At 36.8% G+C, this 20,481-nt stretch overlaps 2 protein-coding genes across 2 annotated transcripts; both read left to right on the forward strand.

The window, feature by feature from the left end:
- Nucleotides 1-3,340: 3,340 nt before the first annotated feature.
- Nucleotides 3,341-8,756, forward strand: Pcdhb2 (protocadherin beta 2). Its single transcript, XM_015477438.2, has one exon. The coding sequence runs from the start codon at nucleotides 3,518-3,520 to the stop codon at nucleotides 5,909-5,911; it is 2,394 nt and encodes a 797-aa protein (XP_015332924.1). The 5' UTR covers nucleotides 3,341-3,517; the 3' UTR covers nucleotides 5,912-8,756.
- Nucleotides 8,757-8,933: 177 nt separating this feature from the next.
- Pcdhb3 (protocadherin beta 3) lies at nucleotides 8,934-15,425 on the forward strand. The gene has a single exon (XM_015485109.2). It carries the CDS (start codon nucleotides 9,383-9,385, stop codon nucleotides 11,714-11,716), a length of 2,334 nt encoding a protein of 777 aa, XP_015340595.1. The 5' UTR covers nucleotides 8,934-9,382; the 3' UTR covers nucleotides 11,717-15,425.
- Nucleotides 15,426-20,481: the final 5,056 nt, after the last annotated feature.

Below are 20,481 nucleotides of genomic sequence, written 5' to 3' on the forward strand. Positions count from 1 at the left end.
CTGGGGGGACTGCAAATTGGGGCAGCCAATATGGAAAGCAGTATGGAGATTCCTTGGAAAATTGGGAATGGAACCACCATTTGACCCAGCTGTCCAGATGTGTATAAGAGACAGTATATATATATATATATAATATTGGTATTGATTCTATCATCTCTGAAAAAAGGAAACTTCCTTTTTATTTCTAGACTTATTAATAGCATTGAAACAGAAAGAAAGGTGAAAGCTAATGAATTGTGAGAAAAATGACTCAACATGGAAAGTTTAAAAGTTCTTTCTGCACAATAAAACATAATATGTTCTTGAGTATTGTTTCCTCTTCTTAAAGTCTCTTAGATATTAAGTTTCCTTCAGCTGTGAAAGGTGCTAGATTATGTAATTTTCTTCATCATCTATTTTCCTCTCCTTTATGTTATCCTAAAATCATTATAACTATTTAATTCAGAGAAACTCCCCCCAAATAATAATCATATGCTAGGTTAAAGGTAAAATTTTGAGTGACCTAGCAGTCATCATCTGTCTTTATGAAGTAATTAAAGTATTATAACCCACCTTAAAGTTTTGTAACCCATATAAAGAGTTGTCTTTCAAGACTGGGGTTTTGGGATGTTTTTCACCTGGATTAATTGTGTTTAATGCTCAATGTAAATGAATTGAAATGTTTTGAATTATTATTATAATATCATAAAATGATAGTCATGAAATGAATCTGACATAATTTTCCTATATACATATATGAAAACATCACAGTGAAGTACATCCAGAAGAATAGGGTGCTAACTAGAATAAGATACATTCCATGCTTGTATAATTATATCAAAATATAGTCTACTGTCATGTACAACTAAAAATAACCAATAAATAAAAAATAAACAAATAATTCCAACAGGATAGAAGTAGGTATCTGATTTCTAAATGTTAACAAAAGGAACCTATTATTTTCCAATATTTTACAGAAAATGGGAGCTTTTTAAATGTTATGCATTGTTACATTTAATAAATATCCATATACTGAGGCCATAAGCAACTTAGCAAGACTGTATCTCAAAATAAAATATAAAAAGGGCTGGGGAGGTAGCTCACTGATTAAAGCACCTGTGGGTTAAATCCCTAGTACAAAAAAAGTCATCCTTTCAGTCTTATAAAATACAAGGCATAGAGGAACAATTTAAATGACACTATGAGGAAACTAACAAATTCAGGATATAGGATATCCCAAAAGAAAAACTAGTCTGGACACTTCAAAAAATTTAGTATCACAGAGGTGGGAGAATATTCTATAGTAAACAGACCTACCACCTAATAAAATTATACAATTTGGTTTAAAGAGTTTCTGAGACATTCTTTACAACAAGTGGCTAAGAAAATAGTGCATTTGTAAAAGGAACTCAACAATGAATGTGATTCTTATCAAAGTTAAAGAAAACTGGAAGAGGATAATGGAAGGATATTTAGTGAGATTTAGGGTCTGGACTTAAAATCATGTAGAATTGTTATTAATTTTCTTAGGTATTTTAGTAGCATTGTGATTTTGTGGGATAATGTCCTTATACCTAGAAGATACTTGCTGAATATTTAGAAGAATCATAATATCTACAAGTAACTTTCAAATTAATCATCAAAAAGTTGCATGTAGAAAAAAAAGAAGAACAGCAAATATGACAAAATATAAATAATTATTTTGTTTGGATGGAGGGTAGAGTTGTGTTTATTGTTTATATTTTAAATTTTTTTGGTAAAAAATTTAAATTATTATAAAAACTATTTTAGAGCAATTTTAGGTTTTACAGATAATTGGGCAGATAGTATTACATTCCTATTTACCTTATCTTTCCCACTTAGTTTTCCCTATCATAACTAATCTTGCCTTAGTATTACATATTTATTTTAAGTACGAACAAATGTTGATGCCTTATAAACTAAAGTTAATAATTTATATTAGGGTTGACTTTTTGATGATGTACTATTCTGTGAGTTTTTACAAATATGTAATATCCTTTATTACAGGATATAGGATATCTACCATTACAGCATAATAAAGTTTCATTGCCCTAAAAATCACTTGTATTTTATCTCTTTATTCCTCCAACCATCTGCCCCTGGCAACCACAGATCTTTCTAATTCTCTATATTTTCGTTTTTACTAGAAATTCATGTAGTTGGAATAATTCAGTACACAATCTTTTCAGATTGGTGAACTTTGTATTTTGTGCAGTGCTGGGGATTGAACTCAGGTCCTCACCAAAGTGCTCTACCATTCAGACACATCCACAAGCCCCTCAGATTGGCTTCCTTAAGCAGTATGCATTTAGTTTCCTTCATGTCTCTCTGTGGTTATCAAGTCTGAGGTCTGGCTTGATAACTCATTCTTTTTACCATATATTATTTTAAAACACAACAAGATGGTAACTTTAAAAACCTAAGAAATGTACCTTGTTTGGAACATTTCTTTAAAGACATTTTGTATGTGTGTGTGCTAGAGATTGAACACAGTGATTCAACCACTGAGCCACATCCATAGCCTTTTTTTAATATTGTATTGAGAGATGGAGTCTCACTGTGTTTTTTAAGGCCTCACTGCTGAGGCTGGCTTTGAACTTGCCATCCTCCTGCCTCATTCTCCCAAGCCACTGAGATTACAGGTTTACACCACTGCACATAGCTTTGCTGAGTTTTTGATATGGAATTATTAATTTTGCTAGATTCAATACTGAATCAAAGTTATAAAATGCTCTTAATCTGTTAGAAATAAAAATTAAAATGTTATCATATTCACAAGAAAAACTGACTGCTCTTGGAGATTTTCATGTAGCTCACTCATATCAAACTTCAAGGAAATGAGAATTGGGAGCTATTCAAGAAATATAATTAAGAATATTTCATTGTATACCAGAACATTCTCATTGAATTCTGTGCTTTTCTTGAATCTTGATATTTTTCATTTGGATTTGAGTGTGAGGATGGTAACCTAATCATCATCCAGATGTGTGGATACACAAATTCTTATAAAAACTGGGAACTTTCTAATCAAGGTCTTCTTTCTACTGCATCCTAGGACTGAGGTCACTCAGTTTCTAAAGTTGATCTTTTTTCCATAGCCACATAGATCTCCAAGGAAGCTAAAGTAATATGTCAATGCTTTCCACGTAATTTTAGATGCAATGAAAGCCTTTCAAAATGTGACTAAGACTTTGGTAAATTGGAAGACACTAATCAAAAATACTCAATTTTAATCATCAATCTGGATGAAAGAATTTTGATTTGCTTAGTTTTGGAGAAAATGCTCGGAAAGAACGCGGGGTGGCGCTGTAGCCTTAGAAGTAGAAGGAACAAAAGCCAACCGGTGACGGCGGGTTTAGCCAGATATTCAGATAAAGAAGCAAGCAGGAGGAGGAGGCTTTCTAAGGCGGTGGTTCCGGGAAATCGAGGCCCTAGGATTGTTCACTTATCTCAGTATTAACAAGATATTTGTGAGAGAAGAGTCAGCGACTACGGTTTGCTGAGAGACCAGAAAGCAATGGAAACCAGAGACAGAAAGGAACTCCTTCTGGAACAAAGGCAAGTCCTGATATTCTTTGTCTTGCTGGGCATGGCTCTGGCTGGTTTTGAGAGTAGGCGCTATTCGGTGGCTGAGGAAATGGAGAGTGGCTTTTTTGTGGCCAATTTATTAAAAGACTTGGGGCTGGAAGTAGATGAACTGATTGTGCGGGGTCCCCGGGTTGTGTCCAAAGGGAAAAAACTGAGTTTACAGTTTGATAGGCAGACAGGGGATTTATTTTTAAATGAGAAGCTGGACCGAGAGGAGTTATGTGGTTCTACAGAGCCCTGTGTATTACCTTTCCAGGTGTTATTGGAAAATCCCTTGCAGTTTTTTCAGGCTGAGCTACAGATTAGGGACATAAATGATCATTTTCCAGTCTTCCTAGACAAAGAAATATTTTTGAAAATTTCAGAAAGTACCACACCCGGAACCACTTTCCTAATAGAACGTGCCCAGGACTTAGATGTAGGAAGCAATAGTCTCCAAAATTACACAATCAGCCCCAATTTCTACTTTCATCTTACAATACAAGACAGTGCTGATGGCATATTACCACAGCTGGTGTTGGACAAAGCACTGGATCGAGAGGAACAGCCTGAGCTCAGGTTAACTCTTACAGCGCTGGATGGCGGTACTCCACCAAGGTCTGGTACTGCCCTGGTCCGCATTGAAATCTTGGACATCAATGACAATGCCCCTGAGTTTACAAAAGTACTCTATGAGGTGCAGGTTCCAGAAAACAGCCCCATTGGATCCCACGTTGCTACTGTCTCTGCCAGGGATTTAGATATTGGAGTTTATGGACAAATATCTTATGCATTTTTCCAAGCCTCTGAAGATATTCGCAAAACCTTTCAAATAAATGCAAAATCGGGAGAACTCCTTTTAACACAAAAGCTGGATTTTGAATCAGTTCAGACTTACACTATAAATATTCAGGCAACAGATGGTGGGGGACTTTCTGCAAGTTCTGTGGTTCTTATCCAAGTGATAGACTTGAATGACAACCCTCCAGAACTGACCATGTCCACACTTATCAATCAAATACCAGAAAACTTGCAGGAAACCATAATTGCCATATTCAGTGTTTCAGATTCTGACTCTGGAGACAACGGAAGAATAGTGTGCTCTATCCCAGATGATCTTCCTTTCTTCCTGAAACCTTCTGTAGAGAACTTTTACACTCTGGTGACAAACACAGCCCTGGACAGGGAGACCAGGCCTGAGTATAATGTCACCATCACTGTTAGTGACATGGGGACACCCAGGCTGAAAACTGAGCACAGCATAATAATCCTCGTTTCTGACGTCAATGACAATGCCCCTGCTTTCTCCCAAATGTCATACACGCTGTTGGTGCACGAGAACAACCAGCCCGCTCTGCACATAGGCAGTGTCAACGCCACAGACAGAGACTCAGGCACCAATGCCCAGATCACCTACTCGCTGCTGCCAACCCAGGACCCACACCTGCCCCTCGCCTCGCTGGTCTCTATCAACGCAGACAATGGGCAGCTGTTTGCGCTGAGGGCGCTGGACTTCGAGGCCCTGCAGGCGTTCGAGTTCCACGTGGGCGCCACAGACCACGGTTCGCCCGAGCTCAGCAGCCAGGCGCTGGTGCGCGTGGTGGTGCTGGACGACAACGACAACTCGCCCTTCGTGTTGCACCCGCTGCAGAATGCCTCTGCGCCCTGCACCGAGCTGGTGCCCAGGGCGGCAGAGCAGGGTTACCTGGTCACCAAGGTGGTGGCGGTGGACGGAGACTCGGGCCAGAACGCCTGGCTGTCATACCAGCTGCTCAAGGCCACGGAGCCAGGGCTGTTTGGCGTGTGGGCGCACAATGGCGAGGTGCGCACCACTAGGCTGCTAAGCGAGCGCGACGCGGCCAGGCACAGGCTGGTGGTGCTGGTCAAGGACAATGGCGAGCCTCCGCTGTCTGCCAGCGTCACGCTGCACGTGCTTCTGGTGGATGGCTTCTCCCAGCCCTACCTGCCGCTCCCGGAAGTGGCGCCCGAGCGCGCGCAGGAGGACTTGCTCACTGTCTACTTGGTCATCGCCTTGGCCTCGGTGTCGTCGCTCTTCCTCTTCTCTGTGCTGGTGTTCGTGGCGGTGAGGCTGTGCAGGAGGCGCAGGGCGGTGCCGCTGGGTGTCTGTTCTATGCCTGAGGGCCACTTTCCGGGTCACCTGGTGGATGTTAGTGGCACGGGTACCCTGTCTCAGAGCTACCAATATGAAGTGTGTTTGATGGGCAGCTCAGGCACCAGCGAGTTCAAAGTTCCTAAGCCCATTATCCCCAGTTTCCTTGCTCAAGGTGTGGAGACAGAAAGGGACGAAAATCCCAGTTTCAGGAATAATTTTGAATTCAGTTAAATACCAAGAAGGATCCACTGAGTCTGGTCTCAATTTATACAAAGTTCTGTTTTTATTGCTTTGCCCATTTATGCCTCTCCTCTCCTCTGCTCTCCTATCTTCCCATCCCCTCCCCTCCCCAATCCTCCCTCCCCTCTTTTCTTCTTTCCTTCCTCCTCCTCCTCCTCCTCTTCTCTCAAGTATCTATTCCAATTCTGTGCACATTACTGATATTTCTAAATATATGGTCTTGTGGTATGATTAATGTAAATTTTCTTTGTATTCCTTTTTTAAAATTAGTCTAACAACTTAGATTTAAAGTGTGAAATAAATTTTGTATTTTTAGAAATCCTTAATTTTTAAGTTAAAGCACCTTACCCCAAACTCACATCCCCAGAAAACTCATATGCTCCTAACTAATTTTGAAGTCCTACATTTAAAATATTTGCTATCATTACACAGGATAAAATTTTCCCATCTGGAATATTTTGGGGTTTTATATCCTCTTCCCCCAATGTAACTTTTATTTTGTGAACTTACAGTGGCTAAACCATTAATATAGGTTTATTCATGAATAAATTGCACCCTCCATGCATTTGTCTAAATATGTACTTCTTTAAAATATTGACATGTAAAAAATATTACTCTTTATCGAGAAGCCTAACTGTTGGATTCTACAAAACATTCACATTACAAATTATAAATTTTTGTCAAAAATCACTCAGCTGGGCAGTAACCTATTGCCAGAAAATTGTAAGCTTAATGCCAGCCTTGGTCACTTAGATCCTGCCTCAAAATAATACAAACAATGGAGATGTAGCTAAGTGCTATAACATTGTGGGCTCAATCACCAGTAGGAAAATCACTCATATTCTAAAATAATTTAAAATTTAAGTTCTACTATTTAACTAATAGTACCTATTCAGTGATTTTCAAAGGCATGCCAATTTTTCATGTTTTCTATTTAAAATAGTCTTTAAAATTCTCTGCTTATTCTAATCCCCCCTTTAAAAACCTGTTTTAATTATTTAAAACCCTCTAACTGAGCCCTTCATCAAAATCTAAAACTATACCAGAGAATATATCTTTGACCTTTATCAATTTTTAGAAAATTCACATGTAATTGGGATTTGCATTTTTCAGATTTTTTGGAGTATTTATGAAAAACCTATATTAATGGTTTAGCCACTGTAAGTTCACAAAATAAAAGCTACATTGGGGGAAGAGGATATAAAACCCCAAAATATTCCAGATGGGAAAATTTTATCCTGTGTAATGATAGCAAATATTTTAAATGTAGGACTTCAAAATTAGTTAATTAGTTAATTAGAAATAAACCTGATGGAGGACAAAAATGTATGCAGGTCCACTCAGTCTATTTTTTGTGCTGCCTTCTTCTATTTGGTCCCTTTAGTTCCCTAAGATTTTCAATTTTTTGAAAGTTGCTTAAATCATGTTTGTCAATAGCTCCCCATTATGGCATGATTAACACGGTCATTAGACCATTTTAAGTTCTTAATAAAAATTTTGAATGATTGGAAAAGTCTTTATTTCACCTGTGATGTATTGATATTTAAATACACTAAGATACTTTAACGGACAAAAGTTCTTCTGTAATTAAATACTTTCTGTTGTACAATGAATTATGTAATTTTGTATAATTGAACTTTCACTATTATTCAAACCATCTGGTTATCAGTCTTTAGTGTCCCTTTACTTCAACATATCTTTCCCTTTTTTCCTCACTGGTTAATTTGAGTTTCCTCTCCTGTTCACTGGATTAGTTAGGGAATAAATAGGGAAACTGTGGTATTCAATTTTATAATTCATATATACTATAATTCCTAATGATTCATCCAATTTTCTTCATTTCTCAGTTTAATTTCTGATCTATATGTTAAAATTAATTTAAACCAATGTTATTCAGTCTATCTTTCCATTTATATATGATTTTATGCATATTTAAATATGATTAAAATTACAATATGAATTTTGAAAGTCTCATTTTGAGATTATTGGTGACAAATAGCACTATCTTGGTTATCTGAGGGAAAGTATCACAGATTCACAGTCAACCTGAACAACTTAGTGAGATCCTGTCATAAAATAAAGTAACCAAAAAAATGTTGCTGGGGATGCAGCTCAGTGGTAGACTACCCCTGAAGTCAATCCTCAGTACCACCGCAAAAAAAAAAAAAAAAAAAAAATCTTTATCACTTGTAGGACCTTGAGTAAGTTATCATTTCCAACCCCCAAATGATAACTGCTGTTTCAATAGCTTGCAATTATGATAAAATAAATAGTATAAATGTTAAAAAACCATAATTGCTGTTATGTTTAATGTCACCAAGAATAGAGTCAAAAGATGTGCCAGCATATGTATCCCTGATAACTGTCAAAATACAAAAGAAGCTAGATTGAACACATGATATTTGCAATTTTTCATATATTGTCCTACAACTTTACAATGCTTTTTGCTATTAGAATAAAATCTAAGCACACATTATTTGGCCTGCATTTACCTACCTAGCCTCCTCTTCTCACCTACTCTTGAAAGTTCTAAGTTCTGTGTACACTATTCTTCTTTAGTAGATTAGTCATGCTTTTCTAGCTCAGGAATTTCACATATTAAGCATTCAACCTCTGACACACCTTTTCATCCATGTTCCAAATTAAATGGTACATCTTAAGGAACATTTTCTTAACTTCTCCCCATTAAGTTAGGTCTCTTTATTGTATGTTTTCAGTGCCCTGAGTACATTTTTTATGCAACACTTCTTAGGCTGAACACCTGTAAAATAAGGATAGAGCACGTTTCAATGTTTATTGAAGGTGAAAATATAGAAGTAATTAGGCATTTGTAGTCCTCTGATCTACCCCCTGACATGACCTATTATAATTTTTTACCACTTTGTCATTTGATAGTATTTTTCCAACTAGAAATGCAACTCTCACATTTTTATAAAATTTGGAAAATAAAATAATAGGACTTCTAATCATGTTCTCATTTAGAAAAAATTTTAAATTTGCATGTAATGATTATAGAACGTGTTCACTGCTACAAAATAATGTAATTGAGGATTCTACAAGGAACAATCACTTCTTTAAGAGCTCATTTTACTTCTCTAGGTTATGTTTACTTAACTTACATGACACAAGAAACTCTTCCAGTAGCCTCTACTGAGTTTGATAAGGGCAATAATCAATACAACAAAAAATCAAAAACAAAACCTACCTTTTGCAAGAGTTTAAACTGTGAGCGAACGCATGGTGGCGCTGCTGACTAAAAAGGTGAATTAAATCGCACGCACACAGGACTCTGAGAGCACAGCTCCGGTGCGGTAAACTAGGGTTTGTGAAATGGTGACGATTTTTAAGCAAGCCTCGTGAAAGGATTATTTACCAGGTTGGAATTTCCAGGACTTTGCATTCCCAGAGCCTTCTGAAGCTCGGCTTGGCTACATTCCTTGGAAGAATATAGCAAGAAGTGCAATGGAGGCCAGAGGGGAGAGCTTTCTTAGACAAAGGCAAGTCCTGCTTTTCTTTGTTTATGTGGGTGGGTTTCTGGCTGGGTTCGAGTCAAGACCCTATTCAGTGGCTGAGGAAAAAGAGAGGGGCTTTTTAATAGCCAATCTAGCAAAGGATCTAGGGCTAACTGTTGAGGAACTGGTGGCAAGGGGGGCCCAAATTGTATCGAAAGGAAACAAACAGCATTTTCAGCTCAGTCATCACACCGGTGATTTGCTTCTGAAGGAAAAAATGGACAGGGAGGAGCTATGTGGCCCTACAGAGTCATGTATACTGCATTTTCAGGTATTACTGCAAAACCCTTTCCAGTTAATTACACAAGAGATTCAAATCATAGATGTAAATGACCATGCTCCAGTATTCTTTGAAAATGAAATGGAGCTGAAAATCCCAGAAAACTCTCCACCAGGAACAGTAATTCCCTTGGAATATGCTGAGGATTTGGATGTGGGAAAAAACAGTCTCCGAAACTACACAATTGCTCCCAATTCCTATTTTCACGTTCTCATGCGCAGTCGGAAAGATGGAAGGAAGTACCCAGAACTAGTACTGGACAGAGCGCTGGATCGAGAGGAGCTGCCTGAGTTCAGTTTAACACTCATGGCACTGGATGGTGGGTCGCCACCAAGGTCTGGGACAGCCCAGATCCACATTCTGGTCTTAGACATAAATGACAATGCCCCAGAATTTGCACAGTCCCTCTATGAAGTTCAAATTCTAGAGAACATCCCTATTAACTCTGTCATTGTCACTGTTTCAGCTTCTGATTTAGATACAGGAAGTTTTGGGGCAATATCATATTCATTTTTTCATGCTTCAGAAGAAATTCTCAAAACTTTTCAACTAAATCCAATTACTGGTGATATGCAATTAGTTAAATATTTGAATTTTGAAGCAATAAATAATTACGAAGTCGACATAGAGGCCAAGGATGGTGGAGGTCTTTCAGGAAAATCTACAGTCATAATTCAGGTGGTTGATGTGAATGACAACCCACCAGAACTGACTTTGTCATCAGTTAACAGTCCTATCCCTGAGAATTCGGTAGAGACTGTGGTAGCGATTTTCAGTGTTTCTGATCTAGACTCTGGAGACAATGGAAGAGTGATGTGTTCCATCCAGAACAATCTCCCCTTCGTCCTGAAACCATCCTTAGAGAATTTTTACACCCTAGTGTCTGAAGGAACGTTGGACAGAGAAAGCAGAGCCGAATATAACATCACCATCACAGTCACCGACATGGGGACACCCAGACTGAAAACCGAGCACAGCATAATAATCCTTATCTCTGACGTCAATGATAACACCCCTGCCTTCTCCCAAACGTCATACACGCTGTTGGTGCACGAGAACAACCAACCCGCCCTGCACATAGGTAGCGTCAGCGCCACAGACAGAGACTCAGGCACCAATGCCCAGATCACCTACTCGCTGCTGCCAACCCAGGACCCACACCTGCCCCTCGCCTCGCTGGTCTCCATCAACGCAGACAATGGGCAGCTGTTCGCGCTGAGGGCGCTGGACTTCGAGGCCCTGCAGGCGTTCGAGTTCCACGTGGGCGCCACAGACCAAGGCTCTCCTGCGCTCAGCAGCCAGGCGCTGGTGCGCGTGGTGGTGCTGGACGACAACGACAACTCGCCCTTCGTGCTGTACCCGCTGCAGAATGCCTCTGCGCCCTGCACCGAGCTGGTGCCCAGGGCGGCAGAGCAGGGCTACCTGGTCACCAAAGTGGTGGCGGTGGACGGAGACTCGGGCCAGAACGCCTGGCTGTCATACCAGCTGCTCAAGGCCACGGAGCCAGGGCTGTTTGGCGTGTGGGCGCACAATGGCGAGGTGCGCACCGCCAGGCTGCTGAGCGAGCGCGATGCGGCCAGGCACAGGCTGGTGGTGCTGGTCAAGGACAATGGCGAGCCTCCGCTGTCTGCCAGCGTCACGCTGCACGTGCTGCTGGTGGATGGCTTCTCCCAGCCCTACCTGCCGCTCCCGGAAGTGGCGCCCGAGCGCGCGCAGGAGGACTTGCTCACTGTCTACTTGGTCATCGCCTTGGCCTCGGTGTCGTCGCTCTTCCTCTTCTCTGTGCTGGTGTTCGTGGCGGTGAGGCTGTGCAGGAGGCGCAGGGCGGTGCCGCTGGGTGTCTGTTCTATGCCTGAGGGCCACTTTCCGGGTCACCTGGTGGATGTTAGTGGCACGGGTACCCTATCTCAGAGCTACCAATATGAAGTGTGTCTGATGGGAGGCTCAGGGACTAGTGACTTCCTGAGTCCAATTATCCCCACTAGTGTGATTCAAGACCCTTAGCAGCTCTGTTTTAAATTTGCAATTGAAGGAATGGTTTAGATTTCATTAACAGAATAATCAAAAAGTAGTTGTGTGGCTATGCATGTTTCCTTTTAAAATCAAGAAGGCTTAGTTGATACAACATTTTGTTTATATATAGATTTTACTTTCTATGTAAGCATATGTTAATCCATTCATATTTTTCTTTTTTCATCTGCTTCATGACTTATCAATGCTTGTTTTTCTTTTTCTCTTGTTTTTCTTTTTCTCATAGTGGAGTAAAAATAAATTCATTGTCTTTTAATGGCAATTTCAAATAGGTTTACTTAATAACATTTCAAATTATATATTTCAAAGCAGTGTGGACAGTTTCAAATCACAAATTCAGTAATTTTTCCTGTTGAATATTCATTCATATGCTGTTTTTTAAATTCTGAAAGCTGTTTGATCCATGGTTAATGAAGCTTGAGGGTTAATAGAACAAAAGATATAGTAATGTACCATCTTTTTAGAGGTATAATAGTCAAATGAAAGTAATACATTTGTTTTCTATATTGACACTTTCAGTCAATATTTCAATATTGTATACATTGTTATCACTCAAGTGGACAAACATTATAGACAAATGCAGCAAAGTACTCTTAGGTAGGTACTTTTTAGGGTTGCTTAAAGTGTAATCATTTTGACTGAGGGAAAAATTAAACATAAGCCATTTTAAACAACTGATTATTCTTTCCATTTTTAATGAAGTTTTATATAGGAAGGCATCTGGTGGGATGGCAGTTTGGTTTGTAAATTCTGGTATCTAAGCGTAAACACCTGAGGGCCTTTTTTTTTTTTTTAAGAATTTACACAGGTATATGATCTTTAAATGTTTTACAGTAAAAGCACTGTCCTATCAAATTGTACTTTATTATTACCTACTTACCATATATCTAGTGATTTAGAAGGGAAATATTTTGCTTCCTGTCTTGATTCCCTTCTTTAGATTGCAATCTGACATGATTTAGCATTATTTATGGTCTTCCTGGGATAAATATCTGCCACCCACATCAGTATTCCACCTCCTACATTGTAATTAAAAGATCACAATAGGAAATTCTCAAGAGAATAGAGTTCTCTTTTTCTCATTGTAGAAGTCTAAATTGGCTAAAACTAAGAATAAAATCTGGAAGCAACCAAAATATCAAATTGTATGGCTATTTTGAGTGAAACAAAATTTTATTTTCAATGAGAAAAATATTTTTTTCCTTAATAGAGAAATTTTTCAGGAAAAATTACATTTTCTTTTCAGATATTTCCTGACTCAGAGAGAGAACTTTCTGGCAGCTGAATATTCATGAGTATAAGAAACAGAACTTAAATTCCAAAGGTTTTGAAAACTTCCCTTAAAAAGAGTTTAAGATTGACATAACTCCAATCACATATTAAATGTAGTAATAATCACATTTAAATTGTGTTGAGCTGGAGATATAGCTTAGTGGTAGAACATGTTCTTAGTATTTAGTATGCAGGAGGCTTTGGGTTCAATCCCCAGAACCAAAAATAAAGGAAACAAAAAGTATAAAAGAAAAACAAGGTGAAGGTGTCATTTTATGTAATAGCATCAAATGCACGAATAACCTTAATAAGCAGAGAAAATAGTATTTCTTTCATTCTAAGTTTCTTATAGAGATCTTTAAATCTGGATCTTTTGATCAGATTTTTTCTTTTGACGCTTAGGTGAAATTTTATGAAGATAAGGGAAAAGATATATTTAACAACATGTATTTATATTTGGCATCCTGAGTCTTTAATAGTATCAGAGCTGTGGGAGTATTTAATAGTAGCAGTTATAGTTCTTTTGGGAGGCCAATATGGTATATGAGCTGAAACTAAATTTGGAAGGACCATATGTGCTGAGAAGCTACTTAAACATTGAAGACAGTAGAACAAATACTACCAGTGACTTAGCACATAGATGGATTGATCTATACACTGTTGATAAAGTGAACAAAATTTAACACATAATCTGGACTAAAATTGAATATCAGAAGTAATAACATCTTACTTTTGGTTTAAAATGCTTTTTTTGTTTGTGGGTAGTCAGGGACCATTTATTCTTTTATTTGAAGAATTTCCAAAATTTTCTTTATCTGGGTATTTATTAAATTCAGGGCAGAGAGGGGCTACCACATGCATATTACTGTTTTTGGAATTACACTTTTTGGAATTTCACAAACTGAAAATCTGTTCCAAGGGAAAAGGGATGACTTAGTGTACCAATAATTGTATAGGAATTTTCTTCTGAAAATGTTGATAAATCCATTACTGCCAATTAATTACCAATTGATACTTCAATTTTCCAAAGAGAAATTAAATAAAAATTTGAGTCCTCTTCCTTCAGAATTCACCAAATGAACTTAGTAGACTTTTAATTCAAAAATAATCTTTCTTTTTTCATTCATAGTTGAATTTATAGCTCATAGCACAATGCCTCATACATAGTAGATGCTCAATTTATTTAATAAATAATTTCAAAACATTTTGGAAATCATGTAATATCATAAGTACTTAAGGACTTACTTATTTGAAACTTATCTACACATTGGATTTTGAAAGAAATATCTGTATTCAGAAAGGAATGCATAATTCCCTTAAATATTATGAGAATGATTACACTAAAAAGTCAATTTATTATTGAATGCTCTCTCCTTGCTTATTGAGGCTTCCAAAAACCCAGGGAACTATAAATAATGTGTTAATCTTAAATTTGGTTCAAATTTGACTTGTCCATATCTCTGATTTTAGGGACAAAGAAGAAATTAAATAAAAGAGCTTTCTGTTTCTCAGATTAACTTTCTGAAATCTGTATTTCCTGGTTTCTACTGAACTTTGGTTAGTCTTTATTGTATTAAAATTAAATGAAATTTTCAAGATACCAAAGGCTCAAAAGGCTTTCAAAGTAGCCATTCATTTATTTGTGAAATATAATTCTAGATAGTATACACTCACCATCTTGTTTCTCTGCAAACATGTCAATTCAGAAATAATTTCATTATATCCTTGATAGTCACCATCTAATTTTTAATGTTGAAAAGCAAAGGGATGAAATTAATTTTTATGTGGGGTTGTCATAAGACTAAGCTATGCTCAAATATCATTTACATATCAATAAATACCAATTAGTCTAGTGAAGTAACTCTTTCTAATTTTCATAAATCTTTATTTATCCTTAAATGGTATTTCCTTGCATATGAAAGCTTTTTAAAAAACATGACAGTTTTCCTGTACATCCCACTACTTGATTCTGTTAGTATCTTTGCTTCTTGGAGTGGATTGTTAGATTTTTTTTATGCCACAAATCTACTAGTCAAAATTTGTAATTATTTTATGTCAAATGCATATATGCTTACCCACTATTTTGGTCCATTATAAACTTAAAAATTAAACTCATTTTCTTTCCATTATTTTAGTATTCAACACTGTTGATGAAAATTTTAATGTCAGGCTACTTCTCAGTATCTTTTATCTTTTACCTCTTTTTCTCTTTTCAATTTTTTCTTTAATTTTAATGTTCTGATATTCGCTAATTCCAAAGCTAAGATTCATTTAATATACTGAAGTTTTTGTTTATATAAATAATGTTTTCTTTTTCAGAATTTCTGTTTGACAGATTTTCATAACATCTTGTGCTTATTTTCCAATTGCTATTTTATTCTTTTTGGAATAAATATCTTTTATGTTCTTTCCATGTTGTTCTGAATCTCTATTTTTAATGGTGGAGAAAAGGTCTTATTTGTTGAGTCTGTTTTAATATTGCTATTCTACCCAACATGCTTGCTGATGTTTTGTTAGGAACTTATTGTCTATTGGAGGTTTCCTTCACACTAATACTGTTTTTCACATAGAGAGAAAAGAGAATAGGGATTTCAAGGCGGCATCTGCTCTGGCTTCTGCAAATCCAAGTCCTAATAAAGAAGCTTGGTTCAACTTTGCCACACAGTGATAGAAGTTCTGCACCCAGCCCCAAGGATGTGTTTGAGCTGGCCCAAGTTTCCTTGGGGTGTATCATTTTGTATTTGCTGTATGAGGCAAAATATCAGGGAACATCACCTTCTGCATTTTGGTTGTTCTGGTATCTGTTAATGTGGTAGACATGATAGCTAATGGAAAAAAAATTAACTTCAGTCTTTAGCATAAATAACCTGATTTTAAAGAAAATTGGATTATAACTAAAGTAATCAATACATGAAGAGTACATGGAAAAACCATGGTTTTGATTCAGGTAACAAGTATGCATGATAATGCTCAGAAAAAAACAATCCAGGATTCATCTTCTGAAACGTTACTTACTAATTTTAGAAACTACATGGGGCTCTGGTGATTGAACAAAATTGACTTGTTTCTTCCAAAACAATTTCCTCCCCGTGAAATCACCTGTCAAAAATGACTATTCTGATAATCACTATCAGAACTGAATACCATTTCTGTCACTAGGATAGAACCCTATGTCAGAAATATAGCACCAAACCACTAGACTGTTCCCTGAAATTATCAACAATTCCCTTACCAAAATCTCATGTATCTTTTAAAAAAGTAAATTATAGGAATGCATTATTACTACACAGTAGAAGCATTTTTACCTTGCACTTTGATAGTGCCAAAAAGAAAGACTACCTAGAGACTAACACCTAAGTCTTTCCCCCACTGCTGCCACAGGACATCAGTATGGGCCATGGAACTTTTATGCTTTAATATCCCTGGTTTTTGAGAATCTTGAGGAGTTTGAGTTCTAAAAGTTTGGGGATCCTTGTGGTAACCCTTAAGATACAAAAAGTTGCTAGATGACAACAAAGTCACTGCAAAGTAATGACTGTAGTATTTCCTGAGCTGACCAGGTAGAACAAGGTGGTGACCCAAATACCTAATACTCATGAGTATTTTATCTGTGATTTCTGACCTCAGAGCCCAGGATGTTTAGCATGTGGGTCTACAGCCTGGAAGTATGGAACATGTAAAGCATAGTTAGACCCCTAAGTGATAGCACAGCCAAACATCTAGTTCTGTCTTTAGGATAACTGGAAATCATCTATTTGCCATGGTCATCCTACTGCTAATCTAGGACTTCTTACAGCCTTCTCTTTCCTTCCTTGAATCAAAGGAAGGTTCCACATAGTCATTCTGTCTGCTTCTGTTCAATGCAATTTTGATGTGGGAGGTGAAGAGAGAAATTTCAGTGGACTGTTGCTCATAAGAAGGGCTTTTGGAACATTTTGGGGGATAAGAACATTAATGTGCCTTATTTTTGCCAGCTATGGATATGAAAATTTTCTGACTGGAATATCAAGAACAAATGTGTTCAAATTTCTGAAGTCAATTATCTCTAACCAATATGGGCTTCCCTTGAGAAAATACGTTGAGGAGAAACTTGGGAACAATTTGGGATTTATAAAAAACTGAAATTGTATTCACTAAATAGTTTCATTTGAGTACTTTTAACTTAATTTTTTTATCTTTGGAGAAATAGATTTCTTTTTTATTGTTTGAATTTCTTTTTTATTTGTTCTTTTTAGATATACAGGATAGTAGAGTATATTTTGACATATTATACATACATGGGGTATAACTTATTATAATTAGAATCCCATTCTTGTGATTGTACAGGATGTGAAGTTACACTGGTTTTATATTTATATATGAGCATAGGAAAGTTATGTCCAATTCATTCTACTGTCTTTCCTATTTCTATTCCCCTCCCTTCCTTTCATTCCCCTTTGTCTAATACAGTGAACTTCTGTTTTTCCCTTCCCACCCTACTTTGTTGTGGATTAGAATACATATATATGAGAACATTTGGCCTTTGGTTTTTGGGACTGGATTATTTACTCAGCATGATTTTTCTGGTTCATCCATTTGCTGGCAAATATCATAATCTCATTCTTCTTTATGGCTGAGTAATATTCCATTGTGCATATACACACCCACATTTTCTTTATCCATTCATCTGTTGAAGGGCACCTAGGTTTGCGATTCTGAATTGAGCTGCTATAAACATTGATGTGGCTACATCACTGTAGTATTTTAAGTCCTTTGTGTGTAAACCAAGGAGTAAGATAACTGGTTAAAATGGTGGTTCCATTCCAAGTTTTCTAAGGAATCTCCATAATGCTTTTCATAGTTCTTGCACCAATTTGCAGTCCCACCACCAATATATAAGTGAACCTTTCCCCCCACATCTTTACTTATATTTTTGATTATTGCTATTCTGACTGGAGTGAGAGGAAATCTCAGTGTAGTTTTCATTTGCATTTCTCTAATTGCTAGAGATGTTGAACATTTTTTTTCATACATTTTTGGTCATTCATATTTCTTCTGTGAAGTGCCTCTCCAGTTCCTTTGTCCATTTATTGATTGGGCTATTTGTTTTGGGGGATAGATTTTATGTAAGGAAATGGATTTCTTTATCCTTATTGCCTCATCTTATTTTATTTAAAATTAGGTTAACTGACAGCATTGAAGTTTTGTTGCTCAAGTTTAGTATTACAAAGAATTACTGTGGTATGTTTTGCTACAATTTACAATTTAAAGAATAAATGTATTCTAGGTGTCAGTGAAAATAGTAGAAACAAGACTTCTGAAGAAATATTTTCTCCATAAAGGGAATAAGAAAACTGAGACAAGTGTTCAGAATCAACTTGTTCAGATCACTGGATTTTAATGAAAGGCTTGAAGCAGTATTAGGATGGGTTTATTAACTCTTGATTATAAATAATGGTGATTTTTATAGTATTTTAATTTGCTCTATTCCCATCATCATCTCTCTAGCTTTACAATATTCCTAAAACCCAGTAGGTTACAATTACAGCAAAAACAAACAGCTTGGAAGCCACCAGAGGAGGCAGAATGGGGTTGGAGCTCTTCCAAGGACCTTACTGACAAAGAATAGTCATTATTTGATCTGTTTGGTAGCTCTGTGTAGAACTCCATTGGCCTGATTCAGAGCTTGCCTAGTACAATTTTTGAAGGTATTTAGCAGCAATTATTTAAATTCTCAGCTGCTAGAGTTGCAGATAACAGTTTGTAGAAACAATAGGCTGACTTAAAAGGAAGATCTGGGAAATAATTCACAGGAGTTTGGAAAAGCTCTGACACGTTACTGGAAATCCAGAAGGCCACATGCATGTGTAGGGCTCTACATATGGCCAGGGTTATGTGCATGCTGAGGAATGACCAAAGAGGGCCAAAATATTTCACTTCAAGCTGACCTTGAGGCTCTATGCAAGTAGGAAGGGAAGGCTAAGTTAGAATTGCCAATAATCTAGCTGAATATTGGAGGTATATCCCAACATGAATATAAGCCCCTTAGCAAAGACTAGGAGGATTTATTAATGTTCCATGAAGGTAAAGAAATCTCTGTTCAGTATTTGAGTGAACTGAGACTTCAGTGCCCACATAAAAAAAGAATAGGTTGCTTACAGAATTAGTTCTGAATTTCACTAAACAAGCAATAATTTCAAAGAGCAACAACAAAAAGTCTAAGGAAGAGGCAGAATCTAATTTCCAGTTTCCTGTTCTCAGCAAAAAGTATAAGACGAGCAAAGAAAATATGATACAAACATAGGAAAAGAAACTGTTACTAAGAGATCACTTGCACACTATTGATAAGAATATAAATTAGTTCAGCCATTAAGGAATGGAATATGGAGGTTCCTCAATAAACTAAAAATAGAATTATCATATGCTCTAGCAATCCTGCTTCTGGATAAATATTCAAAATTTAGAATTATTATTCTGGGGCTTGGTGTTTAACTCAGTGGTAGAGTACTTGCCTAGCATGTATGGGGCTCTAGGTTCAATTCCCCAGTACTACAAAAATAATATGTTGAAAAGACATCTGTTCTTCCATGTCATTGCAACATTACTCATGATAGTCAATTTATGGAATCAACCTAGGTACCCTTATTAATTGGATGAATGGATGAAAATAATGTATGCAATCACAATAGAATAGTACTCATTCTTTCAAAAAAAAGACAATCCTGACATTTGCAAAAATATATATATATATAAATCTGGAGGACATCATGCTAAGTTAAATAAGTCAGGCCCATGAAGAAAAATACCTTATTTACTCATTAGTAGGATACTTACTCTTCTTAAGTGTATAGGGAACATGTCCATGATTTTCTGTTGTTCAGTCATAAAAAGTCTCAATAAATTTTAAAGGACAGATAGCACACAAAATATGGTCTCAAATTACAGTGGAATGAAATTAGAAAGCAGTGGCAGGTAGAAATTTAGGAAATTCACAAATGTGTGGAAATTAACCAACAGATTCTAGATTTTTTATTCTTTTTAGATACATATGACAGAAGAATGTATTTGACATATTATACATACAAGGAGTGTAACTTATTTTAATTAGGATCCCAGTCTTGTGGATGCACACAATGGTGAGATTCTTCAACAGATTCTAAATAGCCAATGATTCAAAGAAGAAATCACAGGGGACATTATAAAATACTCTGAAATAAATGAGAGTGAAAATACAATATACTAAAACTACAGTATGCAATATAAGATGTATAGGGGGAAAATTATAGCTGAAAATACCTATATTTTTTAAAGACCTCAAAATTGTAAAAAGAAAGAACTCAAACTTCCACCTAAGAACCTTGAAAAAGGAGAGCATGGAAAACTCAAAGCAAATGCAAGGGAATTAGAATAGATTAGAGGAAGCAGAGCAGGGGGTTGAAAGGAGGGAAAGGAAAGAGGAAGGACTGGGGACTGAAATGGAGCAAATT

Source organism: Marmota marmota, unplaced genomic scaffold, assembly GCF_001458135.2.
Source record: "Marmota marmota marmota unplaced genomic scaffold, marMar, whole genome shotgun sequence".
Classification (NCBI taxonomy): Eukaryota; Metazoa; Chordata; class Mammalia; order Rodentia; family Sciuridae; genus Marmota; species Marmota marmota.

Bases quoted from the DNA above. Each gene is read 5' to 3' on its own strand.
- Pcdhb2 (XM_015477438.2), top strand. From the start codon at position 3,518: ATGGAAACCAGAGACAGAAAGGAACTCCTTCTGGAACAAAGGCAAGTC.
- Pcdhb3 (XM_015485109.2), top strand. From the start codon at position 9,383: ATGGAGGCCAGAGGGGAGAGCTTTCTTAGACAAAGGCAAGTCCTGCTT.